At 39.6% G+C, this 24,779-nt stretch overlaps 9 protein-coding genes across 9 annotated transcripts; 3 read left to right on the top strand and 6 right to left on the bottom strand.

The window, feature by feature from the left end:
* Window positions 1–107: 107 nt before the first annotated feature.
* Window positions 108–1,320, top strand: BATDEDRAFT_92626 (uncharacterized protein; the record flags this gene model as incomplete). The annotated part of the gene is made up of 5 exons (XM_006682850.1): window positions 108–170; window positions 512–644; window positions 760–859; window positions 974–1,104; window positions 1,217–1,320. The coding sequence occupies 5 exons, from the start codon at window positions 108–110 to the stop codon at window positions 1,318–1,320; spliced, it is 531 nt and encodes a 176-aa protein (XP_006682913.1).
* A 45-nt stretch (window positions 1,321–1,365) lies between these two features.
* Window positions 1,366–2,890, bottom strand: BATDEDRAFT_28378 (uncharacterized protein; the record flags this gene model as incomplete). Its single annotated transcript, XM_006682731.1, has 5 exons — window positions 1,366–1,479; window positions 1,577–1,722; window positions 1,756–2,008; window positions 2,095–2,191; window positions 2,265–2,890. The coding sequence occupies 5 exons, from the start codon at window positions 2,888–2,890 to the stop codon at window positions 1,366–1,368; spliced, it is 1,236 nt and encodes a 411-aa protein (XP_006682794.1).
* A 67-nt stretch (window positions 2,891–2,957) lies between these two features.
* BATDEDRAFT_37542 (uncharacterized protein) lies at window positions 2,958–3,784 on the bottom strand. Its single transcript, XM_006682807.1, has one exon. It carries the CDS (start codon window positions 3,700–3,702, stop codon window positions 3,244–3,246), a length of 459 nt encoding a protein of 152 aa, XP_006682870.1. The 5' UTR covers window positions 3,703–3,784; the 3' UTR covers window positions 2,958–3,243.
* A 1,149-nt stretch (window positions 3,785–4,933) lies between these two features.
* BATDEDRAFT_14731 (uncharacterized protein) lies at window positions 4,934–6,311 on the bottom strand (the record flags this gene model as incomplete). The annotated part of the gene is made up of 2 exons (XM_006682686.1): window positions 4,934–5,447; window positions 5,638–6,311. 2 exons carry the CDS (start codon window positions 6,309–6,311, stop codon window positions 4,934–4,936), a joined length of 1,188 nt encoding a protein of 395 aa, XP_006682749.1.
* Window positions 6,312–7,211: 900 nt separating this feature from the next.
* BATDEDRAFT_36232 (uncharacterized protein) lies at window positions 7,212–11,221 on the bottom strand. Its single transcript, XM_006682792.1, has 15 exons — window positions 10,993–11,221; window positions 10,813–10,914; window positions 10,524–10,706; window positions 10,320–10,422; window positions 10,160–10,253; window positions 9,981–10,083; window positions 9,622–9,875; window positions 9,444–9,540; window positions 9,311–9,373; window positions 9,087–9,227; window positions 8,672–8,993; window positions 8,448–8,584; window positions 8,294–8,365; window positions 7,498–7,593; window positions 7,212–7,429 (listed from the first exon to the last, which is right to left on the bottom strand). Exons 3-15 carry the CDS (start codon window positions 10,650–10,652, stop codon window positions 7,310–7,312), a joined length of 1,731 nt encoding a protein of 576 aa, XP_006682855.1. The 5' UTR covers window positions 10,653–10,706; window positions 10,813–10,914; window positions 10,993–11,221; the 3' UTR covers window positions 7,212–7,309.
* Window positions 11,222–11,809: 588 nt separating this feature from the next.
* On the top strand, window positions 11,810–18,912 carry BATDEDRAFT_36231 (uncharacterized protein). Its single transcript, XM_006682791.1, has 25 exons — window positions 11,810–11,922; window positions 12,011–12,398; window positions 12,499–12,580; window positions 12,664–12,811; window positions 12,877–13,264; window positions 13,337–13,421; window positions 13,504–13,648; window positions 13,714–14,104; window positions 14,175–14,259; window positions 14,342–14,489; window positions 14,555–14,942; window positions 15,015–15,099; window positions 15,182–15,299; window positions 15,365–15,755; window positions 15,826–15,910; window positions 15,993–16,137; window positions 16,203–16,593; window positions 16,664–16,748; window positions 16,831–16,978; window positions 17,067–17,454; window positions 17,553–17,634; window positions 17,717–17,861; window positions 17,927–18,317; window positions 18,388–18,472; window positions 18,558–18,912. Exons 1-25 carry the CDS (start codon window positions 11,814–11,816, stop codon window positions 18,807–18,809), a joined length of 5,148 nt encoding a protein of 1,715 aa, XP_006682854.1. The 5' UTR covers window positions 11,810–11,813; the 3' UTR covers window positions 18,810–18,912.
* A 1,351-nt stretch (window positions 18,913–20,263) lies between these two features.
* BATDEDRAFT_92647 (uncharacterized protein) lies at window positions 20,264–20,452 on the bottom strand (the record flags this gene model as incomplete). Its single annotated transcript, XM_006682813.1, has 1 exon — window positions 20,264–20,452. The coding sequence occupies one exon, from the start codon at window positions 20,450–20,452 to the stop codon at window positions 20,264–20,266; it is 189 nt and encodes a 62-aa protein (XP_006682876.1).
* Window positions 20,453–21,922: 1,470 nt separating this feature from the next.
* On the top strand, window positions 21,923–23,184 carry BATDEDRAFT_37538 (uncharacterized protein). The gene is made up of 3 exons (XM_006682806.1): window positions 21,923–22,042; window positions 22,110–22,273; window positions 22,376–23,184. The coding sequence occupies exons 1-3, from the start codon at window positions 21,970–21,972 to the stop codon at window positions 23,108–23,110; spliced, it is 972 nt and encodes a 323-aa protein (XP_006682869.1). The 5' UTR covers window positions 21,923–21,969; the 3' UTR covers window positions 23,111–23,184.
* Window positions 23,185–23,664: 480 nt separating this feature from the next.
* BATDEDRAFT_28372 (uncharacterized protein) lies at window positions 23,665–24,771 on the bottom strand (the record flags this gene model as incomplete). Its single annotated transcript, XM_006682730.1, has 4 exons — window positions 23,665–23,966; window positions 24,044–24,531; window positions 24,602–24,686; window positions 24,759–24,771. 4 exons carry the CDS (start codon window positions 24,769–24,771, stop codon window positions 23,665–23,667), a joined length of 888 nt encoding a protein of 295 aa, XP_006682793.1.
* Window positions 24,772–24,779: the final 8 nt, after the last annotated feature.

The following is a 24,779-nucleotide window of genomic DNA, read 5'->3' as shown; positions in this document are numbered from 1 at the left end:
GGATAATGGTTCAACTCCAATGAAAACAATAGTGCTGAATGGCATTCACCAAGACAAGCTTATCAATTCAAAACTACTACAATTAAATCAAAGCGTATAAAAACAGAATGACAATAACTGCTCCAACATTTTTTGTTTTGGTTTGCTCGGGCCAGATAGAGTCTGCTCATGTAAGTTTAGCCATTAATATGAACGCAACGGTCGTCTAGATACTATCTTAACCCTGAAACATGTCACGTCCTATTGTGCATTTAAAGTATATTTGTACACTTGGTAATGGAGCTAAAACCAACCAACATGTTATTGTTTTACTTTTAAATCTGAATTAACAGTTTCCAGAATACGATAACTTATATTGCAAGTTTTCTTTTCTATTTGGTCAAGATTGGTCGATATTATCGGTGAGTCCGCTATGCATGTATAAAATTTGATATCTGGGAATCAAGTGCTAATGTAGTTGAGTATATCTTGCGCTTTCATACTATACATGCTTCTATACATTTGTAATTAGGGATTGGAAGAAGGCATTTCACAGTTTGCAAAAGGCCGCCAAGCTACCACTGTCACCGACCTAGGACATCCCATCAAGCCATGTGTTTGGAATTTTCCAGTCGATATCACATTCAAGGCTACTAATCCATATGGTATCGAGTTTTTTAGTTTTAATTAATCCATATCCCTAATCTCAGTTTGTCATGAAACATTAAGATTGAAAGTAAACCAATTATGCTTTATCAATTGACACGAATCATGTCTTAGGATGGCCACAACTCCTTGTAACTGTGTATGGACTGGACACATTTGGTCGAGATGTGATTCGAGGATATGGAGCAGTACGAATTCCGACAACCAGTGGGCAGTAAGCAATGGGTTGAATGATGGCTGAAAGTAATGCGTGTTTTAAAATATCAATACTACTATTTTAAAACTGATATCATCTATTCAATGTATGTTTATTTCTGATTTTAAATAGGCATACACTCTATATATCTATGTTTGTTCCCATTGCAACATCACCTTTTAATCAATTTTATTCGTGGATTCAAGGTCGTCCACCAGAATTTCTGGATCCTAAATTCGCAGCAAAAAGTAATGGTAGAGAAAGTAAGGATAAACCAGTGCTTTAAAGTATAGTTTACTAGTTACACATACTGTATGCAACAGTTGAAAGTTTGAATCAGCATGTTTATTCATTAAACCAATCTAATGATTCTAGTTACAAGGGTTCGGAGTCAAGGAACAGTCAAAGTTCAGTTGAATGTATTGACAAAGGATCTTGAATCTTTAGGATATATAGTTGATTGTCCACGAGCACGGTAGCTTGGCAAGAATGCGTTACACAATGACACTAAAGACCCAGCATGACTAATCTGTTGCAGAGCTGATCACCTCAGTTTCGACAAAAAACTTATTCTCAATGATAAATCTAATACATTGCAACAATGCGTTCTTGTCTTTTTTGAAATCTGTTTCAAGCAACTAAAGCCACGAATAATATACATAATCCATGTCGTAATAAAGTGTTAATGGTTTCAAATTACAATTGATAGTGCATAGGATGGCAGAGTATGCGTACCATATTCAAAAGAGGACGACGATTAGTTCCCTTGATTGGCGCTGCTGTTGGATTTAATGGTGTATGTGTCTTTGGAGCAGACCGAGATTCCGCAAGTTTAGAAAGATCGTGACTGTGCCTACAATTGCTTCCGTGTCTACAACAACCTTGTTTAAAGAATTTACAGACGATTTGATTACTTGATGCACCTTTGTGCTGATTCAGCTTTCCAGTCATGTCCAACGCCAATGTATCATGACTAGCCTCGAGTTTAGCATTGGATGCATCATCCAAATATATAGTGCTATCCTTTTGTTCAGATGTGCCATGCTTTTCTTGGACAGTGTCATTCTTCCTGATTAATTGTCGCTTGTCTGCATTACGCCCCTTGAGTTTTTTGCCATTTACATCAATAATATTTCCTTGTTTTTGTCGTTGCTTTTCATCCTCCATCTATAAAATATCCAATGTGGATTGAATTGAAATCACCAACTTGAGTGAATAACATGAATCAAATAGCACTCAATTTATAATACTACCTTTTGCTTGATGTTGGATTCGGTTGGAAATTTACGCTTGCGTTCTTGGATCCATTGTTCAATATCCTTTGGTGTATCCAAATTAAATGATTGTGCACTATTTCAATCAGTTAGCACAATAGCCATGCATTCAGAAAATAATGGACAAATATAAGCCGAATATTAAATACCTTGGAGGTTGTATTTTTAAACTCTCCTCTTCATCTATACTTGAATCATCAGTGTCAGTGGATGAGTTTATATTCTCGAATGATGGGTTGATGGACTGTGAGGAAATCCCAACATCCATACATAATTCTTGATTTCCAGCATTCGACTGATCAAAACTAGATGTACTATCTGGTATACTATGAAGTTGGTTTGTCGAGTCTTGAGATTGAGCCAAACCTGCATAACCATTTTGACTTTTTTCCTTGTTTTTGACAGTATGTCTGTTTTTTATTTTATTCGACTTTTTTTGCTGCTGCAGTCTATTGTCAGTTGTATTACTTTGCAGCTGGTTTGGTTCACCTTGAAACTGTAAGAACTGTTGCTGATTGTACGGGTTTGTATTAAATGCAGCCATAGTAGACTGGTATGATCCCCAGTTAGAATTATATTGCGATGCATATACAGGATAAGGATAATATTGCTGATGTAGTGGGTAATGTGCCTGATATTGCTGGTGGGAGTCTGGAACAAATGAATGCTGATGAGAAAGCTCTGATGATTGAATGGAATGAATAGTTGAAGATGGTGGAGGAGGAGGTCGATAAGACGGTGGAAGAATAGTTCGATTGGATTGTTTGAATCCCATGTTCGCAGCTGGTTTGAGTATAAAATAGAAATTTCATGAAATTATAAAGTTGCCCATCGTGACTACAGTCCAAACTCCAGCATGCTCTATTCTGGTAGACCTGCGTATGCCGACAAGGAAAACAATGCGTTTCATATAAAACAGAACAGCAGTACTTCATTCGCACCTAATACTTCAAGAAAGACTGCTGACAATGGCACTGTTTCTATGAAACGCATTGTTTCTATATCTACTCCAACTGCTGCCGGTCTGCTCGTGTCCATGAAACATCCAAGTACGATTATCATTTGCATACAAATGGTCATCCAAAACAACAACTGTTTGTGGGTTATTTGTTGGTATCTACTATGCTCTCATACAGCTAAACATATCAACCATTCAACGTGATGATTAGAAACTGGACAGAAAATGCGACACACTGCACTGGTAGAAAAGTCGAATACAGTCCAACGCTCAGAGACTGTTAAAGGAGTTGTCCAGCCTGTACCAGGAAAAAGACATTTTGGATCGACTACAAAGCCTTCTCTATCCAATACCACCAATACGAAAGGAAGCTCTATTATGACTGGGTCTGTGTCTATTCGTGCACTGCGAGATGTCACTAACCAGACTCCAGGCACTATTGAACGATCTGCATTAAAAAAATCAAAGGCACTCAAGCTTCCTAAAACTACCGGAAAAAGCGGATTAGGAAAAGGACTGCAGATTTGGGCAGACGACACAAGTTCAATAGGAACTAATTCTGGTAAATCCAGTAGTAAGAAACCATCTGCACATACACCATCAGACATCGCTGTCCAAAAATCGATCATTGACAACACTGCTTATACAGAGCCTTCAGCTGAAATGTGCAGCAATGATGACCTCACAGTTGAATACATGGCACCATCAACGCTTACGACAGGTATGTAAATCAGTCATACTGCAGTTCTGTAGTATTGTTATTTAACCTTTTTCATGAAAAATTTACTTGCTGCGTATATTGCATAACTGAAACATTGCTTCAATACTATAGCTTATCGTTTTATGGACGATTTGGAGTTGGACACTTCTGTATTATGTAACGCTCCTACTTTTGAATATGTGACCAAAAGCACTATGGATATTCTTGCTCAAGTTCAACAACTTGATCTCTCGGATCCAGTTCCATCTCTACTAAAGACAACCAAAGCTTCACATCCAGAGTATGATTGTCTCGTTGATACCAACGATTTCAACTTTGATTCGTCTGTTCTCATGATTTAATTGTCATTAAACATTGGATCATTGTCTAGATATGTGTTGGTAATCATGTCAACCTCCATCTACCCATTATATTATCCAAACATTTCTTTTTTTATATACTTCAATAAATGCCTTTTTGGCTTACAATTATAACTTTGGTCAGATATATTTCGATAAAAAATAGTTTTACAGTTGTATTCACGTAAAATGGGATTTGTATTTATTTTACTTTTATCTTGCTTGAGAATAGTCAATATTTAAATATTCATTGTTTTATATTACAAATTGACTTTAACTGTCATTCTTGATCCTTGTTCCAAACACTATCCATCACACAATCTATAGTTTGAACTGGAATTACTCCTTTGTCCATATTTGGTATAGCCATGTATTCTACAATCAACACGTTTTGAACCATATCCATTGTAATCTGGTGATTGACTTTACTGTTTTGATGTATCACTACAACTCTACACTCATTATTGTTGTATTGTGAATCTGATACATTCGCGTTCGAGTTCAAAAAACAAGATTGCATGTTTGAGTAATGCGACAGTTGTTTGCATGCCAATCGCACAATGTTTGATTTGTACAAAAAGAGATTGAGCAAGTGTCAGAAATGTGGTGTTTACTGAAACTGTAATGTTCATGTTTATGTAGTTGTTCTATGCAAGGATGAGCAGAACACAGTGTTATCTAGTCAACACATCAATTATTCATGAAACTGTTTATTATACTTTAATATCCTTGACTAGTGTCCCATTTACGTGAATACGGCTGTAGATTGGTAAAATAAGTTATTCTAAAAAAACGAGTTTATTAAATGAGATGAATTCGAACCAAATCTTTGAAATCATCCCAACTAATGTATGTTCCTTTAAGGTGTCGAACACCAGACTGTGGGTCAAACGACTGTCTTCCATGCAAAATACGACGGTTTGAAAAAATGGCACAGTCCCCAGGCCGCAACAAAGTAGTATACAGCAACTCTTTTCGATTCAAAATACTTTCAAACACACTGAATGCCTCGTAAAAGGGCAAGACTAAGTCTGGTGTGGCATCCAATGGTCCTTGAAATTGAGGTGCATAGTATACTTGCAGGCCAAGATCTTGATCGTTTTCCAGTATTGTTGGGTGACGATACTGCATGTGGTGCAGATCTTTCTGATACTTGAACATGATGGGCACTTTTGTGAGAGTCTTGTAGTGATCTGGATACTCTCGCTTGAGCAATTCTACAGCTATATGAGAGTCAACAAAAGTAGATTCACCCCCAGTGGCATTGTTTTGAAGACAATGAAGAAGCTGTAGTCCTGGCGGAGACTCATAGTACCTATAAACAAAAGGTTGTCAGAATTTGTATATTTAGATCAAAGTAGTCATTTGATGAATGCTATAAATCCCCAAGCTTGTATTGTAATTTGAATCGTGTCGAATTTGGCAATCTGAATGTTGGTTCGACTCGAATGAAATCTAACGAGAAAAACTTGAAATGATTATAAGCTAGCAGGAAATATACTTACATCAGATCCATGTGAAGTCCGAGGTACAGCGATGTATACGCAATATTACTGGCATCAGGCTCATTGCGTACATCCCAGCTTGTTCCATAAAAGGTTTCTTGAATACATCCCATACGCTTGGCTAGATGCTCCACTCGCTTATCGTCCGTGGGTACATCTGTAAGGAAGCAGATCCCAAAGTCGTGTAGCTGCTGTATGACACTTCTGAGGCCACTATAGTGATTAAAAAACTCATCATACGATACTCGATGAGTGCATGCTTTCAGATATGCACCATCCCATCGAATTGAGCGAATTGTTGATGGAGATCGTGGCTGTTGATTATAGTTGTTGCTCTGCAACCATTCAATGCTAAACTCGCTTTTATGAGGTTCTGACTTTACTGGAACACCGTTTGATTGACACAAGCTGTCAGCTGGCCATTCAATGACCAAATTAGTATTGACCACAGATATGGAAACAGGCTTGACAGTGGAAGATACACTGGCAGACGAGTGCAGTTTTTGGCCATTGCTCTCCAAGATGCAAGATGGACACTGACAGTTGTCACGTAGCCAAGCATAATGGAATCTACCACCATCGTCTGGTTTGATATTGGCTGGAGACCTAGGTTCGTATCCTGGTCGTCCCCAATACAAAGCAACACCATCTTCTCCTGTTTCCGATATAACCATGTTGACTTGTGGTAGATGCATAGAAGACCAGCCGGCCACATCTGTTTCTATTCCTCGAACTTGAAATCGTTGTACTGATGATATCCTGTCCAGTCGCGCATAAGGACGAGGTTGATAATGATCAAGGGCAGCTGGCTTGAATGGATATGCTGTTGCAATGTTGATTCCTTTTGAAATAGCATTGCTAGTAGACAATAGTCTCTTGACCAGACTATTCTTCACAGCAACACCATTCCATAAACAAGACTGCTGTCTGCACACAATAATATTCATGCGTAAAAGCCGATCCAGAATTCTAAACAAGAAATTTCAAAATAAACAACTTGACAGATAAACTCATGATGTTCGTTTTGTGGCTTATTGTCTTGAAGTGTTCGTCTTTATTTGATACACTCATTCACGTAAAATGGGATTTGTATTTATTTTACTTTTATCTTGCTTGAGAATAGTCAATATTTAAATATTCATTGTTTTATATTACAAATTGACTTTAACTGTCATTCTTGATCCTTGTTCCAAACACTATCCATCACACAATCTATAGTTTGAACTGGAATTACTCCTTTGTTCATATTTGGCATAGCCATGCATTCTACAATCAACACGTTTTGAACCATATCCATTGTAATCTGGTGATTGACTTTACTGTTTTGATGCATCACTACAACTCTACACTCATTATTGTTGTATTGTGAATCTGATACATTCGCGTTCGAGTTCAAAAAACAAGATTGCATGTTTGAGTAATGCGACAGTTGTTTGCATGCCAATCGCACAATGTTTGATTTGTACAAAAAGAGATTGAGCAAGTGTCAGAAATGTGGTGTTTACTGAAACTGTAATGTTCATGTTTATGTAGTTGTTCTATGCAAGGATGAGCAGAACACAGTGTTATCTAGTCAACACATCAATTGTTTATGAAACTGTTTATTATACTTTAATATCATTGACTAGTGTTGCAGTGACAACTAAAAACCCTTTAGATAAAGTGATGCACATTATATGGACTGCAGATATGTCATGACTTGACTTATCAAATCCGCCTTCCGATTGCTAGTTATATCCCATTTTACAGTTGTCAAGAATTGATTAAGCTGTAGTACACTAAGTGTAGACAACTAGAGAATAATATTTTTTAGTAAAAACTATCAAGATAGACACGCAATCATACAACCGTCAAGTATACCTTTCCCTGTGATGCCAATATTTCAACGTTTTGAACGTCCATAGGCTTTGAAGCTAGTTTGGAACGTTTTGCTTGCTTACTACCTGTACTTGTCACCTTAGTCATGACAATATAGTACACGTTAGAACACAAAAGTATGATCACCAATCTACAGCCGTATTCACGTAAATGGGACACTAGTCAAGGATATTAAAGTATAATAAACAGTTTCATAAACAATTGATGTGTTGACTAGATAACACTGTGTTCTGCTCATCCTTGCATAGAACAACTACATAAACATGAACATTACAGTTTCAGTAAACACCACATTTCTGACACTTGCTCAATCTCTTTTTGTACAAATCAAACATTGTGCGATTGGCATGCAAACAACTGTCGCATTACTCAAACATGCAATCTTGTTTTTTGAACTCGAACGCGAATGTATCAGATTCACAATACAACAATAATGAGTGTAGAGTTGTAGTGATGCATCAAAACAGTAAAGTCAATCACCAGATTACAATGGATATGGTTCAAAACGTGTTGATTGTAGAATGCATGGCTATGCCAAATATGAACAAAGGAGTAATTCCAGTTCAAACTATAGATTGTGTGATGGATAGTGTTTGGAACAAGGATCAAGAATGACAGTTAAAGTCAATTTATAATATAAAACAATGAATATTTAAATATTGACTATTCTCAAGCAAGATAAAAGTAAAATAAATACAAATCCCATTTTACGTGAATACGACAGTATCAAAATGGCATTTAGTATACAAATCCAAATGATAAAGTCCATTCAACTTACTGTTCGTTTCGCAATGTCAATCCCCGTTGTCGGCTCATTGTCATTGCATTGCGAGTTATATACCTGGCAAACCTAAAGTGTAATTATATGGTTTGTCAATATGGCGATATATATTTAATTCTCATGCAAAAACTATTACTGCAGCTAAACTTACAGATTTAAAATTTTGAATAAAGTCACCATATGTATCATGAATCTCTTGCTCATCTGGCATGGTAGCGTCAAGAGTTTCACGAGGACAATCTTGCCCAAGTGCCAAAGCTTCGACATAAGCATTATGGCGATCAATCACTGTAGTCAAAGTTAGAACTGATAATCATAAACAAGTTTATTTTTAAAATACCAACTCAAATAAACCAAACTCAATAGATATCTTACCAGGATTGTTAAAGAGAGAAAAGTCTATAGTAGCATTGGAAGCATGATTCAACAATTCACTTGCAGCATCCACAAGTTCGGGTGGGACAAACCTGGGAGCATACTTGCGCACTCTCAAATCATCACCAAACGGAAGATAAATACCATGAAATCCCGATAGTAGCTCTTTACCAAAAAAACCAACACCCTGTATTTGTGGTAAAAGTGCAATCATGCGTGGTACAGAATTCACGCGAGCAATAAGCTTGCATATTGCCAATTTGTTTCGATTCGACATTTGTTTTAGTAGATGAGAAAACAATGAAGAACTTCCAGAGTATTGCTATGAATTGAACCAGTTGAAATAATATTAAAATTGAATAGATTGTGTCGAGTATAAAAAATGGTTTGAGTTGCATAACAATACAAAAACTACCTTTTCATCTGGAGTAATAAACACCGAGGCTTGAAGATTGTGCTTGGCCTTTAAATCCGAAACATCCATAAATCCAACCAAAACTAGTTGCGGCTCTCCAAATGATTTAATATTGCACTTTTCTTCATTTGTAAACACAACCTAAATTACATATTGTCAATACATAAAACAAGTATATATACATATATTCCAACAAGCAATCACATGCAAGTTGAATGACTCACTTTTTCGGTTTCAAATGAATAGCATAGCTTGAGATCATCAGGAATCATCAACTGCCCCGTAGTCTGATATATATTTATCAAACATATTTCAGAAATGATCAATACGTTGTATATCATAATGTCTCATGCTTACCATGCACGTTAATATAGACTGAAAATCTACTTGTTTCATTGTAGAGTGCTCGAGATGTTTAACTGATTGACCGTTCTTAGCCTTTACAAGATATGTTCTGTAATTTCACAAATCCAAAATATACATATCAATAAAATCAAACTTGGCATACAATTCAACATGAAATAGATATTCTCACCCCTTTACACCGATTCTAAATCCTCCTGGAAGCGTAAATGGAACTCGAAACACAATACTTTGTTTAAATTTTTTAAGCAGAATGCGATTACAAAGTTCCGAAAAGTTGTCACTTGAAGGAATAGTAGTCAGATCAACATCATCTCCCAGCCAAAACTCGGGAATTTGGTTGTAAAACAGATTCAGCGCAAAAAAATCTGTATCTGATTTGTCAATTGCAAACAGCTCCACCGATATATACATGCTCTCCAGCTCCTGTTTTGGGAAATGACCGAAAGTTAACTATCCATTTGTATCACCAGCTTCCTAAGCCAATTCTAACAAATATTAGTTAAATGTAAAAACAAAACTTTAAATTACCGAAATACGCGAACGAGTGGCTGCCAGTGATAGTGCATCAGTGCTGGTTGGCAGATCTTGGTTTGTAATGACAAAGATGCGTTTTCGTGCCAGTCGAGGTGCACTATAGTCGAAAAATGTATATTTGAGTTAGTGCACTAATCTATGAATGGCTACAGTTGATTATATCAACACAACACCTTTTTGAAAATATAGACAAGGCAACCCAATATACATCACTGTAATTATATGGGTCAGTAGCAGATCCGATCTGACTTTCAAACACAGAAGAATCTACACTGTTTTTAGATGACTGCAATAATAAAATGCGTTATGCACATTTACTTGACAAACTGGTACCTTTGGCCATATGTTTTAACTCGAGAATTCGATTGATATCAGGGAGATCTAAATCATACTTGACATATATTGATTTTGCGTGCATGGCATTCTGCGTTGTATTCTTGAATATAAATACAAGGATTGTATTTTGAAAAACCAATCAGTAGTTTGATGTGTTATTTTAACGGTACTCTATTGCTCTGACAACAAGCTTATACTCACAGTTCCGTAAAAGACCAAGCCAATGGTATCTGAATTGCTTTCAAAAACCTTGGTTTGAAGATAGGCAGCAATGCTAGATAATGCAGTATTGAATGGAGAGATCGATTGGCCGTCGGGCACTTGATGCATTTGGAATGCTGCATCGACTAGAAATAAGTCGCAATATTTGTCTTGTAATCTCTCCTTATAGCATTCAAGAGTAGTATTGAGAGGAGTGGTGAATCAGCATCCAGTAAAATCTAACAGATGGTTCTTGAATCATGACATCTGATGCAGTATTAATATTTACTTTGGTTTCTCCTAATCCTGAAAAATACTCGTTAGTGTCATCATCGTCCGATTCATATGGCAATACCCGCCAGTTTGGTATAGACGTGGTTGCTGTCAGTGACTATAAAGCAAGTTCGATTAGAATGAAAGTGTTATACAACCAACTCAAAAAAAGGATTGGCATTCTGCAATACACTACAATCTAGCATGCATTACTCTATCTGAAGGACTGCCAGTCGCCATAATACAAGAGTCAAAGTATAAAAATAGTCAGCTTCATGAATGAACAATTTTAAACCACTCATGGCTATGACAAAAGGATGAGAACAGAGGAAATGAAAAACTGTTTGAAACCATCGCCATGGCTGTGAATCGTGTTTTAATCATTCAAATCCGATTCAATCGCTTTCGTGTGTGGTCAAGTTTCGTTGTTGCTTCTGCAATTCACTACCAAACTCAGTATCCTTTTGAAGCTTGAGCAAGGGATTTTGGGAATTACAGGCTTACATTGTGGATTGCAAGCTTGCATCGCCATCAAAAATAAAAGCTTTATACAATCTAGGCTTCAGAAAAACACTGTATTTGGTAGTGAATTACAGAAGCAACAAAAACAAATCCGACCACACACAAAAGTGGTTGGATGAAATTCGTGCGATACTTTCTCGTGCACATGATGCACATTGATGGCGATGGTTGCTGGCAATTTTTTATTCGTATCTTCATTCTTTCCCACTGTTGATAGTCGTGAATGATTCAAAAAAACTACAAGCGCCCATATCCACACGCCTCATAATTGAATCCACCCAAAATGTGCTTTATATCCACACGCCTCATAATTGGACCCATCCATATCTCTTTTAATTCGTTTCATATTCACGGTTTATTTTGCATCCACTCACGATTTGCTAATTTTCTCCATATTCATCGCCTCATAATTGGACCCACTCTCTTATTTAGTATTCGTATAGCTTAAATATCGTGTTTATATCCCCTCGGATCCTTTACGTTATTGCTATCGAAATGTTGTTTGCGAAAAGTATCGGATGGAAAGCCATCCTTTTTGCAAGCTTTGGTCTCAGCGCTATTGCTGCACCAAACACCCCTCATACTATCAGCATTACCATGGATGGTAAATAGTATTGCAGTCCATTTGGATCATTGATTACATGCACTGCAACACATTTAATCAAACATTTTATTTTAATTACATTTTACAGTTGACGACAGCTACTCTCTTACTTTTGATGGAACTGACTACAGTGTGTCTTACTCTGATTCGAGCTGGTATACGATCAAAACCTACACTAAAAATGTTACTGGCGACGGCCCATGGCTGATTGCAGTTCACGCCAATGATTACGGAACCATTGCTGGTTTATTTGCAAGCGTTTTCTTGGATGGATCTCCTTATTCCACAACCGCCACAGCTAATAACAAATTCGTCATGAGTCCCAATACGCCCTCTACCAACTGGAACACCAATATCAACTATGACGACTCGCAGTGGTTTACTCAAACCACTGATAACTGCCCAATAACCAACATGTGGAGCTCTATGCTCCCTTCTCTTGATCAACAAACCAAAGGACAAGTAGCCCGTTCTATGTAAGTTGTAAATATATACTACGAATTCGCGTCATGTTGTAAATTCTCTTATAAATTTTACTTACATTTTGACGCAAATGTAATCCATTAAACCGTGTAGGTGGTATCCTGACTGCAGAAACACGGGCACAGTTGCAAACCCTAAAAACATGTACTTCCGTTTGCTTGTGACTCCCCCACCTGTAAGTCCGTCTACATTAAATTGTTTTGATGCCATGATAAAATAAGTCATGAAGACTGCTAACAATGTATATTTACTCTTTAGACTGCCCCAACTTACGGATATACCAATCAGGTTTCGACCATTGCCGCTTACGCGTCTGCTGCCACTACCACTTCACCAGCAGCGGTTGTCACTACCACCTCGGCAGTTGCTCCAATTGCTACCCACGTTATTACCATTACCGCGGTTGGTAAGTATCACTGCCACGTTTATATCGTGCCAATGCACATACTAACAGTCGATTATTTGCAATAGTTGATGACTACTACGAGATGAAAATCAACTCTGTGCAGTACACCGTTCCTCAAAACGAAACCAACTGGAAAACTCTCCGAACCTATAATCAAGTTGTGTATGGCGACGGACCTTGGTTGATTTCCATTACAGGACACGATACCGGTGGTGCTTCTGGTCTGTTTGCCGCTGTTTACATTGACGGCAAACCATTCACGTTCACCGGATCAACTGGCAACAAATTTGTCATGATTGGTAATACTCCTGCTCAGGGATGGGATACCAATGTTAACTTTGATGACAGAGCATGGTACACACAGACCAGTGATTCGTGCAACTCTGTAGTTATTGGATGGCCATTTATTTCAACACTCGATGCCATGACCAGACCTCAACTTGCTCGTGCCATGTAAGTTGACTATTTTGATTAGATATGCAGACTAAGCTATAGATCAGTACTAACCAGTCTGTAATGTTGCAGGTGGTACCCCGACTGCACTAGCACTCCTGGTGATTCTTATACCCCTAGAAACATGTACTTCCGTCTTGTCGTCACTGCACCAACTGTAAGTTGCTGAACCATTATGATTGGTATAGATTTAAATGATCGTGGTATATCGACTAATTACTGATTGTACACGACATTAGACTGCACCGACATCGATACCAGTTGCTCAAGTCTCGACCACTTCAGCAGCGGCGGTTGCCACTACCACTTCACCAGCAGCGGTTGCCACTACCACCTCGGCAGTTGCTCCAATTGCTACCCACGTTATTACCATTACCATGGTTGGTAAGTATTACTGCCACGTTTATATCGTGCCAATACACATACTAACAGTCGATTATTTGCAATAGTTGATGACTACTACGAAATGAAAATCAACTCTGTGCAGTACACCGTTCCTCAGAATTCGACCAACTGGAAAACTCTTCAAACCTATAATCAAGTTGTGTATGGCGACGGACCTTGGTTGATTTCCATTACAGGACACGATACCGGTGGTGCTTCTGGTCTGTTTGCCGCTGTTTACATTGACGGCAAACCATTCACGTTCACCGGATCAACTGGCAACAAATTTGTCATGCTTGGTAATACTCCTGCTCAGGGATGGGATACCAATGTTAGCTTTGATGACAGAGCATGGTACACACAGACCAGTGATGTGTGCAACTCTTTAAGCGATCCTTGGTGGACATTTATCCCAACACTCGATGCCATGACCAGACCTCAACTTGCTCGTGCCATGTAAGTTGACTGTTGATTAGATATGCAGACTAAGCTATAGATCAGTACTAACCAGTCTGTAATGTTGCAGGTGGTACCCCGACTGCACTAGCAACCTTGGCAGTACTAATGCTCCTAAAAACATGTACTTCCGTCTTGTCGTCACTGCACCAACTGTAAGTTGCTGAACTATTATGATTGGTATAGATTTAAATGATTGTGGTATATCGACTAATTACTGATTGTACACGACATTAGACCGCACCGACCTCAATGCCAGTTGCTCAAGTCTCGACCATTGCCGCTTACGTGTCTGCTGCCACTACCACTTCACCAGCAGCGGTTGCCACTACCACCTCGGCAGTTGCTCCAATTGCTACCCACGTTATTACCATTACCATGGTTGGTAAGTATTACTGCCACGTTTATATCGTGCCAATACACATACTAACATTTGATTGTTTGCAATAGTTGATGACTACTACGAAATGAAAATCAACTCTGTGCAGTACACCGTTCCTCAGAATTCGACCAACTGGAAAACTCTTCAAACCTATAATCAAGTTGTGTATGGTGACGGACCTTGGTTGATTTCCATTACAGGACACGATACCGGCGGTGCTTCTGGTCTGTTTGCCGCTGTTTACATTGACGGCAAACCATTCACGTTCACCGGATCAGCTGGCAACAAATTTGTCATGATTGGTAATACTCCTGCTCAGGGATGGGATACCAATGTTAACTTTGATGACAGAGCATGGTACACACAGACCAGTGATTCGTGCAACTCTGTAGTTATTGGATGGCCATTTATTTCAACACTCGATGCCATGACCAGACCTCAGCTTGCTCGTGCCATGTAAGTTGACTATTTTGATTAGATATGCAGACTAAGCTATAGGTCGGTACTAACCAGTCTATAATGTTGCAGGTGGTACCCCGACTGCACTAGCACTCCTGGTGATTCTTATACCCCTAGAAACATGTACTTCCGTCTTGTCGTCACTGCACCAACTGTAAGTTGCTGAACCATTATGAGTGGTATAGATTTAAATGATCGTGGTATATTGACTAATTACTGATTGTACACGACATTAGACTGCACCGACATCGATACCAGCTGCTCAAGTCTCGACCACTTCACCAGCAGCGGTTGCCACTACCACCTCGGCAGTTGCTCCAATTGCTACCCACGTTATTACCATTACCATGGTTGGTAAGTATTACTGCCACGTTTATATCGTGCCAATACACATACTAACAGTCGATTATTTGCAATAGTTGATGACTACTACGAAATGAAAATCAACTCTGTGCAGTACACCGTTCCTCAGAATTCGACCAACTGGAAAACTCTTCAAACCTATAATCAAGTTGTGTATGGCGACGGACCTTGGTTGATTTCCATTACAGGACACGATACCGGTGGTGCTTCTGGTCTGTTTGCCGCTGTTTACATTGACGGCAAACCATTCACGTTCACCGGATCAACTGGCAACAAATTTGTCATGCTTGGTAATACTCCTGCTCAGGGATGGGATACCAATGTTAGCTTTGATGACAGAGCATGGTACACACAGACCAGTGATGTGTGCAACTCTTTAAGCGATCCTTGGTGGACATTTATCCCAACACTCGATGCCATGACCAGACCTCAACTTGCTCGTGCCATGTAAGTTGACTGTTGATTAGATATGCAGACTAAGCTATAGATCAGTACTAACCAGTCTGTAATGTTGCAGGTGGTACCCCGACTGCACTAGCAACCTTGGCAGTACTAATGCTCCTAAAAACATGTACTTCCGTCTTGTCGTCACTGCACCAACTGTAAGTTGCTGAACTATTATGATTGGTATAGATTTAAATGATCGTGGTATATCGACTAATTACTGATTGTACACGACATTAGACTGCACCGACATCGATACCAGTTGCTCAAGTCTCGACCACTTCAGCAGCGGCGGTTGCCACTACCACTTCACCAGCAGCGGTTGCCACTACCACCTCGGCAGTTGCTCCAATTGCTACCCACGTTATTACCATTACCATGGTTGGTAAGTATTACTGCCACGTTTATATCGTGTCAATACACATACTAACATTTGATTATTTGCAATAGTTGATGACTACTACGAAATGAAAATCAACTCTGTGCAGTACACCGTTCCTCAGAATTCGACCAACTGGAAAACTCTTCAAACCTATAATCAAGTTGTGTATGGCGACGGACCTTGGTTGATTTCCATTACAGGACACGATACCGGCGGTGCTTCTGGTCTGTTTGCCGCTGTTTACATTGACGGCAAACCATTCACGTTCACCGGATCAGCTGGCAACAAATTTGTCATGCTTGGTAATACTCCTGCTCAGGGATGGGATACCAATGTTAGCTTTGATGACAGAGCATGGTACACACAGACCAGTGATGTGTGCAACTCTTTAAGCGATCCTTGGTGGACATTTATCCCAACACTCGATGCCATGACCAGACCTCAGCTTGCTCGTGCCATGTAAGTTGACTGTTGATTAGATATGCAGACTAAGCTATAGGTCGGTACTAACCAGTCTATAATGTTGCAGGTGGTACCCCGACTGCACTAGCAACCTTGGCAGTACTAATGCTCCTAAAAACATGTACTTCCGTCTTGTCGTCACTGCACCAACTGTAAGTTGCTGAACTATTATGATTGGTATAGATTTAAACGATCGTGGTATATCGACTAATTACTGATTGTACACGACATTAGACCGCACCGACCTCAATGCCAGTTGCTCAAGTCTCGACCATTGCCGCTTACGTGTCTGCTGCCACTACCACTTCACCAGCAGCGGTTGCCACTACCACCTCGGCAGTTGCTCCAATTGCTACCCACGTTATTACCATTACCATGGATGGTAAATAGTATTGCAGTCCATTTGGATCATTGATTACATGCACTGCAACACATTTAATCAAACATTTTATTTTAATTACATTTTACAGTTGACGACAGCTACTCTCTTACTTTTGATGGAACTGACTACAGTGTGTCTTACTCTGATTCGAGCTGGTATACGATCAAAACCTACACTAAAAATGTTACTGGTAACGGCCCATGGCTGATTGCAGTTCACGCCAATGATTACGGAACCATTGCTGGTTTATTTGCAAGCGTTTTCTTGGATGGATCTCCTTATTCCACAACCGCCACAGCTAATAACAAATTCGTCATGAGTCCCAATACGCCCTCTACCAACTGGAACACCAATATCAACTATGACGACTCGCAGTGGTTTACTCAAACCACTGATAACTGCCCAATAACCAACATGTGGAACTCTATGCTCCCTTCTCTTGATCAACAAACCAAAGGACAAGTAGCCCGTTCTATGTAAGTTGTAAATATATACTACGAATTCGCGTCATGTTGTAAATTCTCATAAATTTTACTTACATTTTGACGCAAATGTAATCCATTAAACCGTGTAGGTGGTATCCTGACTGCAGAAACACGGGCACAGTTGCAAACCCTAAAAACATGTACTTCCGTCTTGTCGTCACTGCACCAACTGTAAGTTGCTGAACCATTATGAGTGGTATAGATTTAAATGATCGTGGTATATCGACTAATTACTGATTGTACACGACATTAGACTGCACCGACATCGATACCAGTTGCTCAAGTCTCGACCACTTCAGCAGCGGCGGTTGCCACTACCACTTCACCAGCAGCGGTTGCCACTACCACCTCGGCAGTTGCTCCAATTGCTACCCACGTTATTACCATTACCATGGTTGGTAAGTATCACTGCCACGTTTATATCGTGCCAATACACATACTAACATTTGATTATTTGCAATAGTTGATGACTACTACGAAATGAAAATCAACTCTGTGCAGTACACCGTTCCTCAGAATTCGACCAACTGGAAAACTCTTCAAACCTATAATCAAGTTGTGTATGGTGACGGACCTTGGTTGATTTCCATTACAGGACACGATACCGGTGGTGCTTCTGGTCTGTTTGCCGCTGTTTACATTGACGGCAAACCATTCACGTTCACCGGATCAACTGGCAACAAATTTGTCATGATTGGTAATACTCCTGCTCAGGGATGGGATACCAATGTTAGCTTTGATGACAGAGCATGGTACACACAGACCAGTGATGTGTGCAACTCTTTAAGCGATCCTTGGTGGACATTTATCCCAACACTCGATGCCATGACCAGACCTCAACTTGCTCGTGCCATGTAAGTTGACTGTTGATTAGATATGCAGACTAAGCTATAGATCAGTACTAACTAGTCTGTAATGTTGCAGGTGGTACCCCGACTGCACTAGCAACCTTGGCAGTACTAATGCTCCTAAAAACATGTACTTCCGTCTTGTCGTCACTGCACCAACTGTAAGTTGCTGAACTATTATGATTGGTATAGATTTAAACGATCGTGGTATATCGACTAATTACTGATTGTGTATGACATTGATAGACTGGATCCATCACTGCCACTACAACTTCTGAGGATTGTGAAGAGGATGATATCACAACAGCTATCAAACCAACCAGTTCCGCTACTGTTTCTCCTATCCCAGGTCGTAAATACCGTGGTCGCACTCGTCCAGATGACACAATTGTCGTAATTCGTCTTGCAGATCCCTTCCTCAATTACGAATCGAAAAATACAGCTATATATGGGAGCTATGCACCACCTGCCCAAACCATTGCTAATTACCGCCCCTGAAAAAATTCATTTTCCAGGTTTTTAATTGCTGAAATAAAATTCTATTTACAGTCGTATTCACAAAATCAGAAATGTGGTTCAACTGTGAATGTTTTTAAATTACAAATTCTCGTCGTGTTGACTTGGTTTTTATATTTTTCAGTTTCTTTACACATCAGCATGTCAACCTCGAACATCAACGACAACTCTGATCTCTACAATGTAACATTCGTTACGAGCACCATTGGTTTGTCTATTCAAAGAGTTGTTTCAGAACTAAAAGATATGGGTTTGTTTACATACAGCGAATCTATCAAATGTCCGAGATTTTGAACAATACCAGTAGAAACACCAACTTCAATCAACTAGGCGCTGTCTTTCTGACATGGATAGTTTCCAACAACTTTGAATTACAACTATCAACCTTTGATAACCCAATAGCAAATGCGCGTTCTGAACAACAGGTTCATTGGCATACATTGGCTTGGAATTCTAAAAAGCATGAGCTGAATACTCTACACACAACCAAGGAATACCTGGAGCAAGTATGAAGCTAAAGAAGTTTGTTGTATTCTGAATCTCATACATTCACGTTCGAGTTCAAAAAACAAGATTGCATATTTGAGTAATGCGGCAGTCGTTTGCCAATTGCACAATGTCTGATTTGTACAAAAAGAGATTGAACAAGTGTCAGATGTGGTGTTTACTGAAACTGTAATGTTCATGTTCATGTAATTGTTCTATGCAAGGATGAGCATAAAAGTCAGTAAACTTTGTCAGAGTTTACAGGACACAATACTGTTTAGTAAATTTGATGTGAATTACATTTCATGAAACTGTTTATTATACTTTAACATCCTTGTCTAGCGTTTCACTTTACGTGAATGCGGCTGTAGTTGATCAAATGAGTCACGTGAAATTGCTATGAAAACAAAACTTGATCAAAAGATTAGCAAGAATTTCGATAATTCAAGGAAAGGCAAAAGCCAAGGTTGAGCCCAAACATCAATTCACATTTGAGCGCTTGCATTAGGACTTTGAGGCTCTGGTCCTAGAGCATCGATATACACTCAATCAATTTCAAGCCTGTTTATATCCTGTGTTGATTCAAGCTAGTTCTTTACTGATTCAAGTTTTGAAGGTTAAAACAGCTTAGGCCAGCATCGCTGATCTTACATGGTTCCTACTCTTACAGACTCTGGCCGTACAATGACCATGACAATGGGCCCTACTGCATCCCACTCTGCAGATAATTCTAATACTGCCGCAACTTTATCTCAGCCACAAACCTTGATTGCTTCTGTCAACACTTTGACTCCAAGTATGCACCAACCCAGCTCTTCACATACTCATATCAATGCGATTATGGAAGGATCAACAACCCCTTATTCAACAGTCAATATCGTCACAGGCTCTACTGATGTTTTAGCTTCCTTGGGAAAGCAAGGGAGAGCAACCAATGCATCTTTGCTAATTCATGAAAAGGATAAAGGTGCCAAGTTATTGGTGCATGAAAGTACAAGTTTAAGCAACAAAAGTGCCAATGCAAGCGATGCACATTTGGCATCTATATCAATCCATACAGAGACAGCAGCTACTCGATCAGCTGTCAATGGTGCTACTGTAAGCTCTTCCAACTTACCAATATCTACTGCAGTGGACATTTCTCAATCCGCTACTAGAGCTGACACATGCATTCCTTTTCGACAAGACTCTCCGCCTGCCACAGGCACTAGAGCTTCACCCACTACTGATGATGCTACCGAATCATTTAGTTCACTTCAAGCCCAACCTTTTATCCCATCACATTCTACTTGTTCATCTTCCGCAGCGGCTTTAATGCAATCCCCTGCCCTTAGTCCGTCCACCCGACCAACATCTCCGTCCAACGCATGCGACGATTCATCCACTACTCAATTAGGATTAGAAACCCAAATCCAGTCAGGTACCAGTGATCAGAGGCATGGCTCGACCAGCTATCTTTTGTCTTCTCAATTAAATGGCAGCCATCACATTCTCAAAAAGCCATGTCAAGAACAGCTAATGGACGAATCTTTGGACAGGCAGCAAGTCGTGATATCATCTGTATCATGCACAACACTCGATAAGCCAGCCTCCTACTCACAAGACCGATTGGATCTCACAACAGAGTCATCTTTGACTCGAAAGAATTCACCAGTGGTGCCGACACCAGTACACAGAATTAGGCCAAATGACAATATACCACATGTTTCAACAAACAGCAAGTCTTGTACAGCTTCCCTAGATCTAATACATGATTCTAAAGTCTATTCAAAAAACCCCTCTTTCACCTCGGGTGTGTATTGTAATACGGATTCTAATGAGATGATAATGGAAGCTTCGGCTCATGAAGTCGAAAAGAAAAGTACAAACAGTAGACCGCCTGATCTGCTAGAAGATGGAGCTTTGTCTATAGAGTCACGAATCAGAGATTGTGCAGCTCAATCTGTAGAGGTGTCGATAGATGAACCAGAGGACAAAGTAAAAATCGAAGATATTGACAAGTCAATGGAAAAAGACGCGGAGGAAGAGCCCATTCTTCAAGAACAAGGCAAGTACCATTGATGATATCCGAGTATAAAACATATGTATATGTTAACCTTTTTACGCTCATTACATATTAGACATTCAGAATGAGGCCAGACGAAAAGAGGCGTTAGTCTTTCTTTCTCATATCGAAACCTATTTTGCAAGAATACAGCAACTGTAAGTACATGTATGCTGTGCTTACAGCTATGATAGTCGACGTCCTTTTACTGTTTCAAATACTCGTTTTACTAAATTTCTTTTGTGGCTTTGTAGTTGGTATAGTGGACAAGCAGCCTTTGCAGATCGCGAAGCAGAAACCATACGGAATGGTCAGTACCACCTTGTAGATTGATGTTGAAGTGTAGGGCTTGATTCTAACAATATAGCACATATCTACATACACTACCTTTTTTGGTATGAATAATGCACTACCTTTTTTGGCTCAACTTCAGGCACTCATCCGAGTCTTTGCAGTTTACTTGAAGACATTGAACAGAAACATACAGATCATATACGTGTTACTACTGGGTTGGAGAGGATTGTGGCTCAGCGCAATGAAGTCACTTATCAAGCTGCTGTTTACAAGGCACACACAAACTTTTTGGCAAAGAAGCTTGGGCTTCGGAAAAAAATGCAGGATCAATTGCGTCGAAAGAGATGGCAGCTTCATTACGAGCGTGCTCACATAAACGATTCTATTAGAGGTATATATGTTTGCATCCATGATTGGATTACTAGAAATTAACTCATCATGATTAATATTTCACTTAGATGCATGGATATTAGATGAAGAGACCAGAATTAAGCGTCGTCGAATTGATCAGGCCAATGTTGATGAATGGAATTCTGTCATGGAAGAGTTTCCTGGGTTTCCTGCATGCACACTTTCTGGGTTATCGGACAAGGACAGAGAACTGGACTTTAAAGAACTTGGGGTAAAGTGTGATTGACATTAGTCTTCTCATGCTAAATATAGTTTGATTGGTCATGGTCTTTCAAGACGTTGTTGCGATATCTAATAGTTGAATGATTAACAGATGGCACCGTCACTACCAAAACCTGCAGCAACCCTTTCGCTTTTTGCTATCTCAACATCAAACAGATTGCCACAGACATCTACAGCCAAATCTCATACAGACTCTTCAGCTTTACCTCCTGTCAGTCTAGCATGTGACAATAATTTACCATGTCTCACGTCATCTGCACATACCACTCATGGAGAAGTGAGCCTTTCAACGAATATGTCTCAGCATATATCACAAGCCCAGTCTCGTCAGCAAGCATTGACATCCCAGCCACACATGCATCGACTAGATTGTCATCAAGATAATCCTTTGAAAAATACTCATGGGTCAATCGTTCGAGCGGATTCAAGCAATGCATCAACAGGATGTTCACAATCCGTCTCCAAGCTGAAGCCTCAACCTCAGGCTTTACATCTCGCACCCTCACAACTGCAATCAAATCACACTACGCATAGCACATCTGGCATGCCTGTCATTACATCAGACATGCTAAATTCAAACGTACATTACACTTCTCAATCACTCCCTGTTGAAGCCATGACTGCTGATGGTCAGCTACGTTTACAGGGCCACTGGTACAAGGTAGATGATCGAGCAGATTTGTATGACAATGGGTCCAAATTCACCATCAAAATTGTTACAATCGGTGATGTAGACCTGATTGTGCAGCGAACGGATGGATCTAAAACCAAACTTCCTCTTGCATTTCTGGTTGATGGACGGGTAAAGCTTAAGCCCAAACCCTGACTTGTACTGCTTTGTTATTTTCCACAGTGCCTATCCCACCACTTTTTTATAAACTTTATGTGCTTTACAAACGTTATATAAAGGGGTTTATAATAGAAAAGGATACTCTGAGAGATTAATCCGTACATATTTTAGTTTACAGCTAGCAATAATGATGAAAATGGAGAGATTGTCGATAACCATCAGTATATCATGCATTTACAAAGATACTTGCACACAACTCACTTTACTATACTTTTGTGTATTACGATAACAATCCGACACGACCAGTTTGCGAATCCTCTTGATTCAATGCCATTTGGTTTTAATCTGACACGATCTTTGGTTTTAGTCTACACATTAACCTAAACTCGTCTTGTTTTGGAATTCTTGTGTCCAAAATGCTACAACAGTATCCTGCTATGTATTCCAACTCGACAATCAAATTGAATTGGAATAAATACTTGTCCCATTTCTGTTATCAGCTTTAAATACATATCTGTCCAGAATGACAATTGACATTTTTATGTTGAGAAAAATAGACTCTTCACGCATGGTATTGAATACAGCAATGGTCAAAGCTTTAAGCCAGTGGTGGTCGATTCTTCCAGTTTCAATCCTGTCACTAGACCATTTTCTTTCACCAATGTAATACGCCTTTTCCCTGTCCATCCAGGTGAAGATGTCGAATGCCGCTCATCCCCAGGCAGTGCCATGACTACATCACCCTGACCAGATTTGCCAATGTACTCTGGCAATATTGGTTCGATAGGTCGCAAGTATGTATGTGCCGAGTCAACCATGCCTTTCAGCTGTGAGAAGGACATGGTTGACAGCTCTTTCAGCATGATGAATTGCGGTGGTAGAGTTGTTATTTCTGCATAGGTAGGCAGAGTCAAGATGAAGGGTGAATAAAATGACCAGTTATACTTGGTTGAATATAAAACCACTCACTCTTTTGTTCAAATAAAGACAGCGCATGAGTAGGTGTCATCCACTCGGCAGTGATGGTTTCATCACCATCAGCTGCAACACGTCCACCCCAACCACACTCCTGATCCACTACGGTCATAAAAAAATGAGTATCAAATCGCTTTGGCATGGTTGTGGGAGTGATCCAATTTGCCCAGTATACTAGCCGAGAGAGAGCAGGGTATGCATTGAGCTGGTTTGCCATGACACGAAACTGACTGGCATCATTATAGACTCGACCACGCCAGTCTTGGAGTATAGACGAATCAGGTGGATTATGAGTGATATATACGCCGGATTCTTCAAACGTCTCTCTAAGAGCTGCTATGGCAAGATGGGAGCCAACCTTGGAAATGGGTGATGGAATAGTGCTGTGGGAAGTAGATCTCGTCCATAATGGATCGAAATCTGATGGGCTAATAGCACCACCAGGAAACACTGTCAAGCCACCAAATGCACCATGTGGGGATCTAATGAATGATCGTGGATTGATATCAGACAAGTACCGTATATCGAATGACTAGGAATGAGTGACACTACCTTTTTAGTAAGAGAACAGAGAAATCTGGAGTAGAACCAGCAGATAAACGACACACAATTAGACTAGCAGCAGTTCTAATCGACGCTTTTGTAGGAATCAAAGCCGAGTTGGTTTAGTATATTCAGTGGTGTCGATTAGATACAACTGCAATATTACTTGTACTACACATCAAATGAA

This window comes from Batrachochytrium dendrobatidis (genome assembly GCF_000203795.2).
Source record: "Batrachochytrium dendrobatidis JAM81 unplaced genomic scaffold BATDEscaffold_18, whole genome shotgun sequence".
Taxonomy (NCBI): domain Eukaryota; kingdom Fungi; phylum Chytridiomycota; class Chytridiomycetes; order Rhizophydiales; genus Batrachochytrium; species Batrachochytrium dendrobatidis.
The sequence above is the reverse complement of the archived record's forward strand: the minus strand, read 5'-3'. Positions and strand labels throughout refer to the sequence as shown.